The 13848-nt window shown below is 34.4% G+C and overlaps 1 protein-coding gene across 4 annotated transcripts in view; it reads right to left on the reverse strand.

Annotated features, from left to right (window-relative positions):
- TTBK2 (tau tubulin kinase 2) overlaps positions 1–13848 on the reverse strand; it is a 256669-nt gene that overhangs the window by 56906 nt on the left and 185915 nt on the right. For all 4 annotated transcript variants that reach the window (XM_056810340.1, XM_056810339.1, XM_056810338.1 and 1 more), the window contains one exon: positions 2058–2215. In XM_056810340.1, coding sequence (XP_056666318.1) covers positions 2058–2215 — 158 coding nt within the window. The remainder of the gene's footprint in view (positions 1–2057; positions 2216–13848) is intronic.

Genomic DNA, 13848 nt, shown 5'->3' on the forward strand with positions numbered 1-13848 from the left:
ACCAAAACATTTTATAGCAAGTTAAAGGTCTCATTTCTTAAATATACAGGGAACTGAATTAAATTTATAAAATTTATATATTATATATGTATATATGTATATTTATATCTGCCATTCCCCAATTGATAAATGGTCAAAAGATGTGGACAGGCAGTTTTCAGAAGGAGAAATTAAAGTTATCTATAATCATATGAAAAATGCTCTGTCACTATTTATTAGAGAAAGGTAAATTTAGCCTGAGGTACCACTTCAAACCTATCAGAAATGACAACCGTTGGAGGGGAAATTCAATCTGGAACTATTCCCAGATGGTTATAAAACTGTGCATACTCTTTGATCCAGTAATACCATTACTGGGTGTATATCCCAAAGAGATCAGGAAAAAACTATGTACAAAAAATATTTATAGTAGGTTTTTTTGTGGTGGCAAAGAATTGAAAATTAGAGGGATACTCCTCAAATTGGGAAGGAATGAACAAGGTGTGGCATATGATGGGAAGGAATACTACTATACTAAAAAAAATGTCAAGGGGAAGTTTTCAGAAAAAAACATGGTAAGATTTATATGAAATGATGCCAAGTGAAGTGAGAAGAACCAGAAAATCATTGTGCGTGGTAATAGCAATGTTGTAATAATGTTTAACTGTCAAATATTTGGCTACTTTGATCAATACAGTGATCCAAGACAATTCCAAAAGACTCACAAAGAAAAATGCTATCAAGCTCAAGTGGGTACGTACTAACTCTGGGTGCAAATTGATGTATAATATTCTCATTTTTTGTTTGTGATATGGCAAACATTGAAATATACTTTGTATGATTTCACATGTATAATTGATATCATATTGTTTGCCTTCTCCACAGGTGAGGGAGTATGAGAGGGAGGGAGAGAATCTGAACTCAAAATTTAATTAGAAAAGAAATGCAAAAAAACCCCTAAAAAATAAAGTGAATCTGACAAATATCTGCTGACATGAACACTCCCATGATAGCAGAAAGATTATTATAATAACAAGTCTGCATGTGACATAGTGAGCCATGCCCAATTTTGACATTGATTAGAAAGTAGAAAGTAGAAGAGCACGAGAATAAGGATCAGGATAAGCCTGAATTCTAACTCGCTTCATGACTAATTAACTGTGTGTCCTTGGACAAATCTCTGGGGCTCAATTCCTCATCTATATAATGGAAAGAGTTAGACAAAGATAGTTTCTATGTTCTGTTACAGTTTTGTGATTCTACATGAATTCTCACCCATCTCAGTAAGTTCTGAGCATTTCAAGCCTCAAACTGACATGAACAAAATGGACATGAGGTGAAATGCAACTACTGCACTGACACCTATAGCAATGTGGTCTCTGCCCTGGGAAAGTAAGGAGAGAGTTTCTGCTTATTCAGAGTGTTCATCAAACTTTGAGAGTTTGAAATCATGACAAGACTTTTAGGATTCTACCTCTGAACCTTTTAAAAATTATAGCATTGTCTAAAGAGGATTAAAAAATGAGAGAAAGGTGATGATGAGAAAAATGGAAGAAGATGATATGGCAGACCTGTAGCAGAGAAGAGGGAAAAACAGAAAGAGAAAGAAGGCAGGGAAAGCAACATAGACCAAATTAAAACTTCTCCCAGTTTCTCTAAAACTGGGCAGATTCTTCTTAAAGGTCCCTCACAGGATATGTAATGCTGATAACCACATTAACTATAATATATTACTACATAATTACTGCTTATTATATTCTGTGGTGACCTAGATGTTCTCTAAAAGCCACAGCAAAGGCTCCTTCTCTTTTTGAAGAATGTTTCTCAAGAGATTGAGAATCATTAAATCATAAAATTCCTTAATTCACACTTCACAGGGCAGTCTACTGTCACTTTATTAGAAAAGCAGTACCAATCTAGAGAACAGACCAGAGCAGTATTGAATTCAAGGGAATCCCATTGCCTATTTCTTGGCACTGGCATCGTTGAAGAAAGAGTTTGGATGAACTGTAGGGCATTTCTGCTGCTGCTGAATGGTTTGTGGGAGACACACTGGGAATGAACTATTCAGGACATACCCGATTGCAGCAGGTGTTAGGCGAGTGTGTAACTGAGGGGTTGTGGAAGTTGTGGTTGTTGTTAGGGAGCCATCAGTTCCACTCTTCTCCCAGTCAAAAGGGTCACTCTCAATTACTCCAAAAGTCTTGATGCTGTTGTCAAACACGTTTGTAAGAAGCTAAATCCATATACATAAAAAACAAGACAAAACAAAACACTGAGTAAGCCAACAATAAATATAAAACTGCTTCAATTCTATAAGGAAGCAAGAGAACAATAGATACATCATTTGATTTTCCTCCATAATTTAATTTGAATAAAAATGTTCCAACAGACATTCTCATTGATCTTAATAATGAAAATATTTTTATTTCTTTAGATTAGATTAACTCACAGATTTGGTCCACAAATAGGTCCCAAAGGTCTCAAGAGACCATTACTTCCTTTTTAAAATCTTTCCTTAAAAACCCCCCAAACAACCCCCGCCCTAAAAAAAACTCAAAAAAAAAAAAAACCAAACAAACCAAAAACAAAATTCTGCTTATACCCAATATTCTCAGGGCTGTTCTTTATAGTCATATAAAGTCACATTCTTTCAGTGTCTATCCTAGAGAGAGTCAACTACTGTTCTTTTCTCTTATATGACATGAGTAATCACATCTATTCTGATTCTTAAACCTACTTTTCCTCTGAGTATAGTGGGTATTAAGCAAGTGCCTCATCATCAAATCTAATGAGAGAATATGTTTCCTGGGCCCTCCTTTTTCTATCACATTTGGTAACTCCCCTTTTCTTACCTCCTCTTAAATACTCTAGTTTAAAATTTCAACTTTTCTCCCTTCTCCATAAGAAATTTGGTTTTAATACATAGTACTTTTCCTTCTCTATGAAGTTTTCTACACCTTTATCCTTTGTTTTACTTTTCAAATTTTGTTCACTTCTCAGGTTAACACTTGCCAACTGTCAAAAATACTGGCTGAAGATTCATTTGATGTTCTGACTTTGTGGTTTCTTTTAAAATTTCTTCATTGCTCTCATTTCTATTTTTTCCCCATTAGGGTAAAACTTCTAGTTTTCAGGGGCTTACTTTATCTCTATCTGTACCTTCTGCAAAAACTTTGTACCTTTCTCTTTGTTTCCAGACTGGTGTTCCTTTTCTAATAAAGGGATATTCTAATCCATCCTAAACTCAACTGTGGTAAGAACCTAAATGTATAATTTCTTGGCTCAAGAAGTTATAATAAATAATTCCTTATAGTCTCATCCAAACAGCTCATCCTAGGGACCTCTCTTTTGCTCCAATCCCACTTTTCAACTTGTTAACAGGTAGCTACATTTGTCTGAATTCAGGTAAATTTTCAGTAGTATTGTGAAGATGCTGGCTACAAAACTTCCCAAGTCTTTCCCCCTTCCTTTAAAAGACAAAAACAAGAAAAATCTTTCACTTTACCTTGTCATTTTCATAATAGTTCTATCATAGCCAAACTTCTAGAAATAATGGTCTATTCTCAAATCCCTAACTTCATGCTCATATCTCAATGTCTTTCTACCTGACTTCCAAATCCCTTTCTCAAATAAAACCATTCTTTCCAACTTTAGCAATGATCTCTTAATGATTAAATTTCATGTCCATTTCTCAGGTCTTATTCAATTTGAATTTTTAAAATTTTATTTATATTTTGCTTAAAGATATTTTTCCATTTTAATATGATTCATTTTCTTTCCCTCCCTTCTTCCATCTTCCCTCCCAGAGCCAACAAGCAATTCCATTGGGTTATACAAATGTTGTCACTTGATATCTATTTCCATATTATTCATTTTTGCTATAGAGCAATTTTTTAAAGGCCTAAACCCCAAATCACATACCCAACCATATATACATGTGATAAATGATGTCATACGTTTTGCTTTTGCATTTCTACCCCTATAGTTCTTTCTCTCAATGTGGATAACATTCTTTTACATAAGTCCTTCAGGAGTATCCTGGCTTGTTGCATTACTACTAGTAGCAAAGTCCATTACATTGGATTGTTCCACAATGTTTTACTTTCTCTGTACGATGTTCTTCTGTTTCTGCTCAATTCACTCTGCATCAGTTCATTGAGGTTCTCCCAGTTCATATGGAAAGCTTCCAGATCATCAATCCTTTTGGCATAATAGTATTCCATCACTATCATATACTGCAATATCATATTCCCCAATCAAGGGACACCCCCTCTTTTTCCAAATTTTTACCACTACAAAGAGTGCGGCTATGAATTTTTTTATACAAATATTTTCCCTTATTATGTCTTTGGGGTATAAACCCCTTGGTATGACTAGATCAAAGGTATGTATTCTTTTAAATCCCTTTGCGCATAATTCCAAATTGCCCTCCAGAATAGCTGGATTAATTCACAACTCTACCAGCAATGCATTAGTGTACAGATTTTACCACAACTCTTTCAACATTTGTTATTTTCCTTTACTGTAATATTGGCCAATCTGCCAAGTGTGAGGTGGTACCTCAGCTTTGTTTTGATTTGTATCTCTCTAATTATGAAAGATTTAGAACACTTTTTTCATGGCTTACTGATAGTTTTTATTTCCTTTTCTGAAAACTTTCTATCCATGTCCCTTGACCATTTGTCAATTGGGGAATGGCTTGATTTTTTTGTACAATTGACTTAGCTCCTTATAAATTTGAGAAATGAGACCTTTGTCAGGTTTTTGTTATAAAATTTTTCCCACAATTTGTTGCTTCCCAAATTTGTTGAAATTTTGGTTGCATTGATTTTATTTGTACAGAAAATTTTAAATTTAATAAAAATTATGCATTTTACATTTTGTAGTGTTTCTCTATTTCCTACTTGATCTTAAATTCCTTCCTGTCCCATAGATCTGACAGATATACTATTCTATGGTCACCTAATTTGTTTATGTTTTCCCTCTTTATATTTAAGTCATTTATAACACCATTTACTGAGTTAATCTTGGTATAGGGTGTAAGATGTTTATCTCAGTTTAATTTCTCCTGTACTATTTTCCAATTCTCACAGCAGTTTTTTGTCAAAGAGTGGGTTCTAATCCCCAAAGCTGGGATCTTTAGGTTTATCAAATACTAGCTTGCTACAGTCACTTACTGCAAGTCTATTCCATTGAGCCACTCTTCTGTTTCTAAGCCAGTACCATATAATTTTAATGATCATTGCTTTAAGGTACAGTTTGAAATCTGGTAAAGTTAGACCTCCATCCTTCACATTTTTTCATTATTTCCCTTGATATTCTTGATCTTTTGTTCTTTCAGAACTTTATAATATTTTTTTTCTAATTCTACCAAAAAAAAGTGTTTTGGTAGTTTTATAGGTATAGCACTGAATAAGTAAATTAATTTAGGTAGCATTGTCATTTTTATTATATTAGCTATCCTACCCATCAGCAACTGATATTTTTTCCAATTGTTTGGATATAGTTTTATTTGTGTGAAGAGTGTTTTGTAATTATGTTTATATAATTCCTGAATTTGTCTTGGCAAGTAGCTTCCCAGGTATTTTATCTTGTCTAGAGTGATTTTAAATGGAGTTTCTCTTTCTAACACTTGCTTCTGGGTTTTGTTGGCAATATACAGGAATGCTGATGATTTATGTGAGTTTATTTCATACTCTGCAACTTTGCTAAAGTTATTTGAGTATTTCTACTAGCTTTTTAGTTGATTTTCTAGGATACTCTAAGTAGACCATCATATCATCTGGAAAGAATGCTAGTTAGTTTCCTCATTGCCTATTTTGATCCCTTCAATTTATTTTTCTTCTCTAATTGCTACTGCTAGCATTTCTACAACAATATTAAATAGTAGTGGTGATAATGGGTATCCAATCCCTGCTTCACTCCTGTTCTTACTGGGAAGGCATCTAATGTATCCCCATTGCAGATGATACTTGCTGATGTTTTTAAATAAATACTGCTTAATATTTTGAGGAAAGGCCCTTCTATTACTGTATTTTCTACTGTTTTCAAGAGGAATGGGTGTTGTATTTTGTCAAAGGGTTTTTTTTCTTCATCTACTGAGATAATCATGTGATTTCTGTTGGTTTGGTTACTGATATGATCAACTCTGTGGATGATTTTCCTAATATTAACCATCCTTGAATTCCTGGTGTAAATCCCACCTGGTCATAGTGAATAATTCTTGTGATAACTTGTTGCAGTCTTTTAGCTAGTATTTTATTTTATTTTATATTCTTGCATCCATGTTAATTAAGGAGATTGGTCTATAGTTTTCCTCCTGTTTTTGGTCTCCCTGGCTTGGGAATCAGTAACATATTTGTATCATAAAAAGAATTTGGCAAGATTCCTTCTTTGGCTATTTTATCAAACAGTTTGTAGAGTATTGAGATTAATTGATCTTTAAGTGTTTGATAGAATTCACTTGTGAATACATCTGGCCATGGTGATTTTTCTTACAGAGTTCTTTGGTGGCTTGTTCAATTTCTTTTTTCTGGTATGGAATTATTTAAGTATTTTATTTCATCTTCTGTTAATCTAATCAACTTATACTTTTTAAAAATATTCATCCATTTCACCTAGATTGCCATATAATTGGGCAAAATAGTTCTTAATAACTACCTTAATTTCTTCTTTATTGGAGGTGAGGTCATCCTATTCATTCATGATACTGTTAATTTGGTTCTCTTCTTTTTCTTAACTAGATTAACCAATACTTTATTTTATTTTTTTAAATACCAGCTCCTAGTCTTATTAATTAGTTTGATATTTCTTTTACTCTCAGTTTTATTAATTTTCCCTTGATTTTTAGAATTTCCAATTTGTTTTTTATCTGAGGGTTTTTAATTTGTCCTTTTCCTAGTTTTTTTTTTAGTTGTGTGCCAAATTCATTAATCTCCTCTTTCTCTTTTTGGTTAATATGGGCACTTGGAGATATAAATTTTCCTGTGAGTACTGCTCTTGCAGTATCCCCAAAATTTTGATATATTGTTTTCTCATTGTTATTCTCTTCAATGAAATCATTAATTATTTCTATGATTTGATCTCTAACTAACCAATTTTGGAGAATTTCTTAATTTCCAATTAATTTTTGATTTGTCTCTCCATGCACCTTACTAATTATAATTTTTATTGCATTGTGATCTGAAAAAGTTGCATTTATTATTTTTGCTTTTCTGCATATTTTTGTGCCCTAATACATGGTCAATTTTGTGAATGTACCATGTGCTGCTTAAAAGAAAGTGTATTCCTTTTTATCTCTATTTATTTTTCCCCATATATCTATTTTCCTAATATTTCATTCATATCTCTTACTTCTTTCTTATTTATTTTTTAGTTTGATTTATCTAGATCTTGATAGAGGAAGGTTCAGGTTTTCCACTAGTTTAGTTTTTACTAGTTTCTCCTTTAAAAATCTGGATGCTATACTATTTGGTACATACATGTTGAATACTGATGTTTCCTCATTATCTATACTACCTTTTATCAGGATGTAATTATCTTCCATGTCATCTCTTTTAATCAGACCTATTTTTATTTTGGCTTTGTCAGATATCATGATTGCAATTCTGCCTTCTTTTTCTCAGCTGATGTCCAATGAATTCTGCTCTAGCCTCTTACCTTTACTCTGTGTGTGTCTACCTGCCTTGTGTGTTACTTGTAGACAACATATGGTAGGATTTTGGTTTTTAATCCACTCTGCAATCTGCTTCTTTTTTATGGGTGACTTCATCCCATTCATATTCAGAGTTATGATTACCACCTGTGTATTCCCCATCATTTTGATTTCCTCTTTTAGTCCTGCCTTTCTTCTTTCACTATTTCCTTCTACACCAGTGTTTTGCTTTTAATTAGTCCCTCCCCCCATATTTTACTTTCCTTCCTACCCCCTCCCCTTGTTATTCCCCTCTTATTTCTCTTTAAGGTCTATTAATCACACACACACACACACACACACACACACACACACACACACACACACACACACACCCCTTTTCAGTACTCCTTGCCCCACTCCTCCACTTTGTTATTCCCTCTCAACTTCCCTGTAGGGTAATATATAGATCTGGCTATTCTCCCCTCTCAGAACTGATTCCACTGAGAGTAAGGTTTAAGTATTACCTATAACAATTCTCTTCTTCCCCTTCTTATAATAGTATTCTTTCCCCTCCCCATTGGCCTCTTTATGTGGTATAATTTATCCTATTTTTCTTCTTCCTTCAAGTTTTTCTTAGTGCCATCCTCTTTGTTTTGGTCTTCACCAATTTTTTTTTTACATAGCACCTTGAACAACTTAATACAACAACCTCTGCTATGAATAATTCGTCTATCTACTATGATAATGAAAACAATTTTTAAGAGTTACAAATATTGTTTTTCCATACAGAAATATTAACAATTTTATCTTATTGAAGCCCTTAAATCCCCCCCCCCCCTTCTTATTTACCTTTTCATGTTTCTCTTAAATTTTGTATTTGGACATCAAAATTTCCACTTAGTTCTGGTCTTTGCTTTAGGAATGCTTGGAAATCTCCTATTTTGTTAAATGCCCACACTTTCCCCTAAAATATATATATAGTCAGTTTTGATGGTTAGGTGATTCTTGTTTGTAAACCCAATTCTCTTGCCTTCCTGAATATCATATTCCATGCCTTGCAGTCCTTTAGTGTGGAGGCTGCCAGATCCTATGTAATCCTGACTGGGGCTCCTTGATATCCGAATTGTCTCTTTTTGGCTTTTTGCAATATTTTTTCCTTGGCCTGGAAATGTTTGAATTTGGCTATAATATTCCTGGAAGTTGTCTTTTGGGGATTTAATGTAGGGAGTGATCAATGGATTCTTTCAATGTCTATTTTGCCCTCTTGTTCAAGAATATCAGGGCAGTTTTCTTGGATAATTTCTTATAATACAATGTCATGGCTTTTATTTTGTTCCAGGATTTCCGGTAGACCAATAATTCTCAAATTGTCCCTCCTGGATCTATTTTCCAGGTCAGTTGTTATTTCAATGAGATATTTCATGTTTCCTTCTATTTTTTCATTCTTTTAATTTTACTTTATCAATTCTTGCTGTCTTGTGAGATCATTAGCTTCTACTTGCCTAACTATAGTCCTTAAAGACCAATTTTCAGCTATGACCTTTTGATTTTCCTTTTCAGTTTGGTCCAATCTGCTTTTCCTGGCTTCTAGCAGGTCAATTCTGATCTCCAATTTGCTTATTACTTCATTTGATTTCTATGCCTCTTTTTGACATAGGCAATTTTGTCTTTTAAGCTGTTATTTTCTTTTTGTATTACTTTCATTTCTTTTCTCCCACTTTTCTTTCCATTTTTCTTCCTTGGTTCTTGAATTCCTTTTTGAGGTTTTTTTCCTTCTTGAGTTTTTCCAATTTCCATTTTTTTTTGTTTTGAAAATTTGGCTGTTTGCTTGTTTGCACTCTCTGCTGTTGCTTCTGCAGTTTGCTCTTTTTCTCCATAGAAATTATCCAGGATTAAGAGTTTTTTTTGCTGCTGCTTGTTCCTTTTGCCACTAGTGGATTGGGGTTCCTGCATGCTGATTGCTTTCTTAGCTTCTGTCTCTCAGGGCTTTGCCTTGGTAGTATTTTCCCTTTCCAGTCAGAAGCCTGAGTGAGGACAGGTAATATGACATTCTTTGTGTAGCCCACTTTAAAGGATTTTGCCCTGAGACTATCTTTCCAGCCCCTGCTGCCTTGGCTGTGTTCAGCCCTGTCTCTGGCCAAACTCCATGTTCTGCTGCCCAGGCTCTGTGCTCTTCAGCCTCAGATTGCACTCAGAAGTGCAAGGCCTTGCACTTCTCTCAGAGATAAATATGTGGTGCTTTCAGCCAGCCCCCAAGAATTAAGAGATTGCCTATGCCCTCACTCTGATTCTAGCACAGTAGGTGATGTGGGAGACGGGTTATCAGCTTGTCATTTGATAAGTGCATTTTCACTTATAGTGTGGGAATCCCCAAACACTGCCTACCTTTAAGCCTGCATCCTGTGGGAGAGTCCCCTTACTTGTTCGATTTTGGTTTCTGTCCTTTTGAGACACTTTGTAATGATCAGTTGGAAGGAGATTCAGAAGGTTCCTGCTACTAAGCTGCCATCTTAGCTCCCCCTCTATTTGAATTCTTGATAGTTTTTTATTCTGTTATCTACTCTTTCCTTTTGCTTCCATGACACTGTTCTCTTCTGGTTTACTCTAACGTGGTTAATTGTTTCTTCTCAGTTTCCTTTACTGAATAATGACTCATGTCTTGTCTCATAACCATATGATTTAAGGTTCTAGCCTGGCTCTTTTTCTTTCTTCTCTTTATATTCTCTTGGTGATCTCATCAGCTCCTATATGTTCAAGGTATCATTTCTATGTTCATGACTCCTCAAACTATATATATCCCATATTAATCTTTCTCCTGAATTTTGGTTGCACATTTTTAACTACTGCCAAATACCAACTACATGTCCCATTGTTACTGAGGTCCTCAACATTGACCTAAGTATAAAATAAAACTTATCTTACCAACTAAACCCACTCTTCCTCAATATTTTCCTATTTATCAAAGGCACCATTAGCCTTCCAGTTACCTAATTTGCAACTTTGGAGTCATCCTTGACTATTCTTTCTCCTTCACCATTCACATCCAATCTGTTGCCACATTCTGTCAATTTTATCTCTATGACACCACTAGTATCTCTTCTTTCATCTATACATGGCCACCCACCTATTTTAAGTCTTTATAATCCTTTGCTTAGACTAACTGGTCTCCCTTATTTAGTATATTCCTTTTCAAATTCATCCTGCACATTACTGCTAAAATACCTTTTCAAGTCATAGGTTGACCATGTCATTCTTCCACTCAAAAATTCTCAGTAGCTCCAAAATATTTAGTATTTCATTTAAAACCCCAACTTGCCTTTCTAAGCTCATCCGTACCTTTCATGTAATTCTTCCTCCAAGCCAAAATTATCTATAAGCACTTCCCTATATTTAACATTCAATCTCTACCCTCTATGCAATTCCATAAACACAAGTCATGCTCTAATATCCAGAATGATCTTCCTCCTTTTTCATTTCATTCAAGACTTAGCTAGGGTATCACCTCTAACTCAAAGTTTTCTCTTCCTCTTCAAATTATTTTGTCTTTACTTAAAAACATATATGCTGTGTCCCCAAAATAGAATGCAAGTTCCCTAAAGGCAAGGACTGTTTGTTTTTATATTTCTGCATGTGAATATCTTCATGAAGATGTGCTTTGTTGGAGGAATTCTCCATAGGAAGAGTCCTATGTCAGCCTCCCATTCAAATATCAAAATCCTATCTGTTCCCATTGGAAAAAAGTGGTGAAAACATAACTTTTTTGGTTTTATTCTAACATGGAGGCTTTCTTCTATTCGCAAGATTTGGGTTTTTCATTAACTTGGAAAAATATTAAAATTTGATAGATTTCTTAACATAATACCTTGTTTCTTGATTTGTAACAAAAGTAAAGAAGCCTGAAGTAAATTAAATTTGTAAATATTGAGCTTTCAAATTTCATACATGAAATAATCATTTTATGAGAAAATCAAGATATAAAAATAAATTTTATTTTTTGTACACTATCAATATAACTTTGCATTTGTGTACTAAATATATATCACTAACATATACATACAATTTAATTATATTTTTACTAAAATTTCCATTTGTGCTATCAATGCCACATCATTCTTTAATAATATCAGACTCAAAGAATTATTTTCTATTATTTCAAAATTTCTAGAAATTTTTTTTATATCACTCCAAGAGGCACTTAGAAGATAACAATCCTGGGACAGGTTCAAGACCCTAAAAAGCCAAAAGTCAGTGTGAGTGTACTCAATATCAGGGAATCAGGAAAGTGGAGATAGAAGTGAGACTTTAAAAAGAATGATAGGAAGAAATTATACAAAGTTAGTTTACCTTGAAATTTTTCCTAGGGTCCTATCTTGAATCTATATTTTAAGACATCACAATTATTATCCAACAAATGTTTGCTAGGCTCCTACTATATGCTAAGTACTGTGGATATAAATACAAAGAATGAAACAATCTCTGCTACTTTAAAAGGCTGAAAAGCTCAGCTTCCTGCAGTTCTATTAAACCCACCTCCCCCCACTCCCAGTCTAGACTGGTATGGTTTTTCCTTATCTAATCCTTCCTTTCCAGTTAAGTTCAAGAATTTCCAGTCTTCCCACTCTTGAAGAAAGAATGGAGAGAGAAAAAGACAAAAAAGAGGACATAAAAAAGGAAAAGGAATAGGGGATCAGCAAAGGAAGAGAGTAAACATTTATATAGCATCTATCATGTGCCAGCATTGTGTTGAACACTTTTTGCAAATATTATCATGTGATACTCACAGCAACTTTTGGAGGTAGTTGTTATTTTTATCCCCATTTTACAGTTGAGGAAACCAAAGTAAACAGAGGTTAAGTGATTTGTCCATGGCTACAAAGCTGCTAAGTTATCTGAGGCTGGATTTGAACTCGGGTCTTTCTGACTCTAGGCCCAGTACTTTATAGACTGTGTTACCAGTTGGTAACAAGTCACATATGTCTACTAGGAAGGCACAAGTAGATCAAATTCCTGCTGTGATCTGACAGTGTTTTCTCCAAATCCCCCGACTTTTTTCTTCCCCTTCTTAATTTGGTGGAGATCTTCAGAAGGTATTTGTTGTGAATGGCAAAAAGGGAGAGAAGAAAGGGAGAAGGAGAATAAAGATGAGAACTGAGGAGAAGAGTGAATGGAAAAGGGAACAAGATGAAGCCTTGAAGGACAGCAAAGGTTAAGGAATGGGACATGGATGATGATCCAATAAAGGATACCAAGGAACAGACAATTTGTAGAAAAACAGGAAAGAACAGTCAAAAAGCCAAGAGAGAAGCGAAATCTAGGAGAAAGGAACTGTGCTTTTTCGAGCAAGTCACATTTTTAGTCAATTTCTTCCTGTTTTTCACACAAGACACTCCTAACTCCTGAGATAGGGCCAAAAAAAAGCTTAAAATGTGTCTACATTAAATACATGTAGATTCCACTTAAAGACCTTATATAATAGTTATCCTCAAAAAGCCAATGCATCTATATACCATATAATTGCTTGGATTCAGTTTATTCAATTCTCCAACATGCTTTTCCTCTACAATAGCAACTATGCTTGAGGTTAGAGAATAGGAAGAATGGGAGTTATTAGAGTCCTAGACATAATGCCTCACATGTCCTTAGTACAAAATAAAATCAATAGCTGTATCATATTCACTTGTCTGGAATCCTACTTTATCCTTTGCAAGCAAAGTAATATTCCTGAAATAACAGGAACAATTTGTAACTTGAGATCTCAAGGTCTTGTTGGGGATTAAGGCTCCTGAATTTCTCAGATAGTAATGAGAAAATCAATTAATCAATAAAGAATTTAAACAGGATAGCACAGTGGCTATGCCATCTTAGTGTATTAAAGAAGCAAATATTAAAATGTAAAATTTCCCCACCTTCTGCACACCATTTTGCACATCATGAGAGAGAAATATTTTTCATTGTACTTAATGCTCTCCATTTCAGGACACAGAAACAAAAATGCAAAATTTCAAACTGGAATTACATGGAGCATGTGGGTGGCTCAGAGGAGAGAATACCAGGTCTGGATTAAAATATGGCCACAAACACTTCCCAACTGTGTGACCCTGGGCAAGTCACTTAACCCCAATTGCCTAGCCCTTACTGATACTTAGTATTGATTCTAAGATAGATGGTAAAAAAACGAAATTAGAATTACAAATCATAAGAGGAACTCCTTTGAGTTCCTACTATCACTG

The sequence above is a fragment of the Monodelphis domestica genome, chromosome 1 (genome assembly GCF_027887165.1).
Source record: "Monodelphis domestica isolate mMonDom1 chromosome 1, mMonDom1.pri, whole genome shotgun sequence".
Lineage (NCBI taxonomy): Eukaryota > Metazoa > Chordata > Mammalia > Didelphimorphia > Didelphidae > Monodelphis > Monodelphis domestica.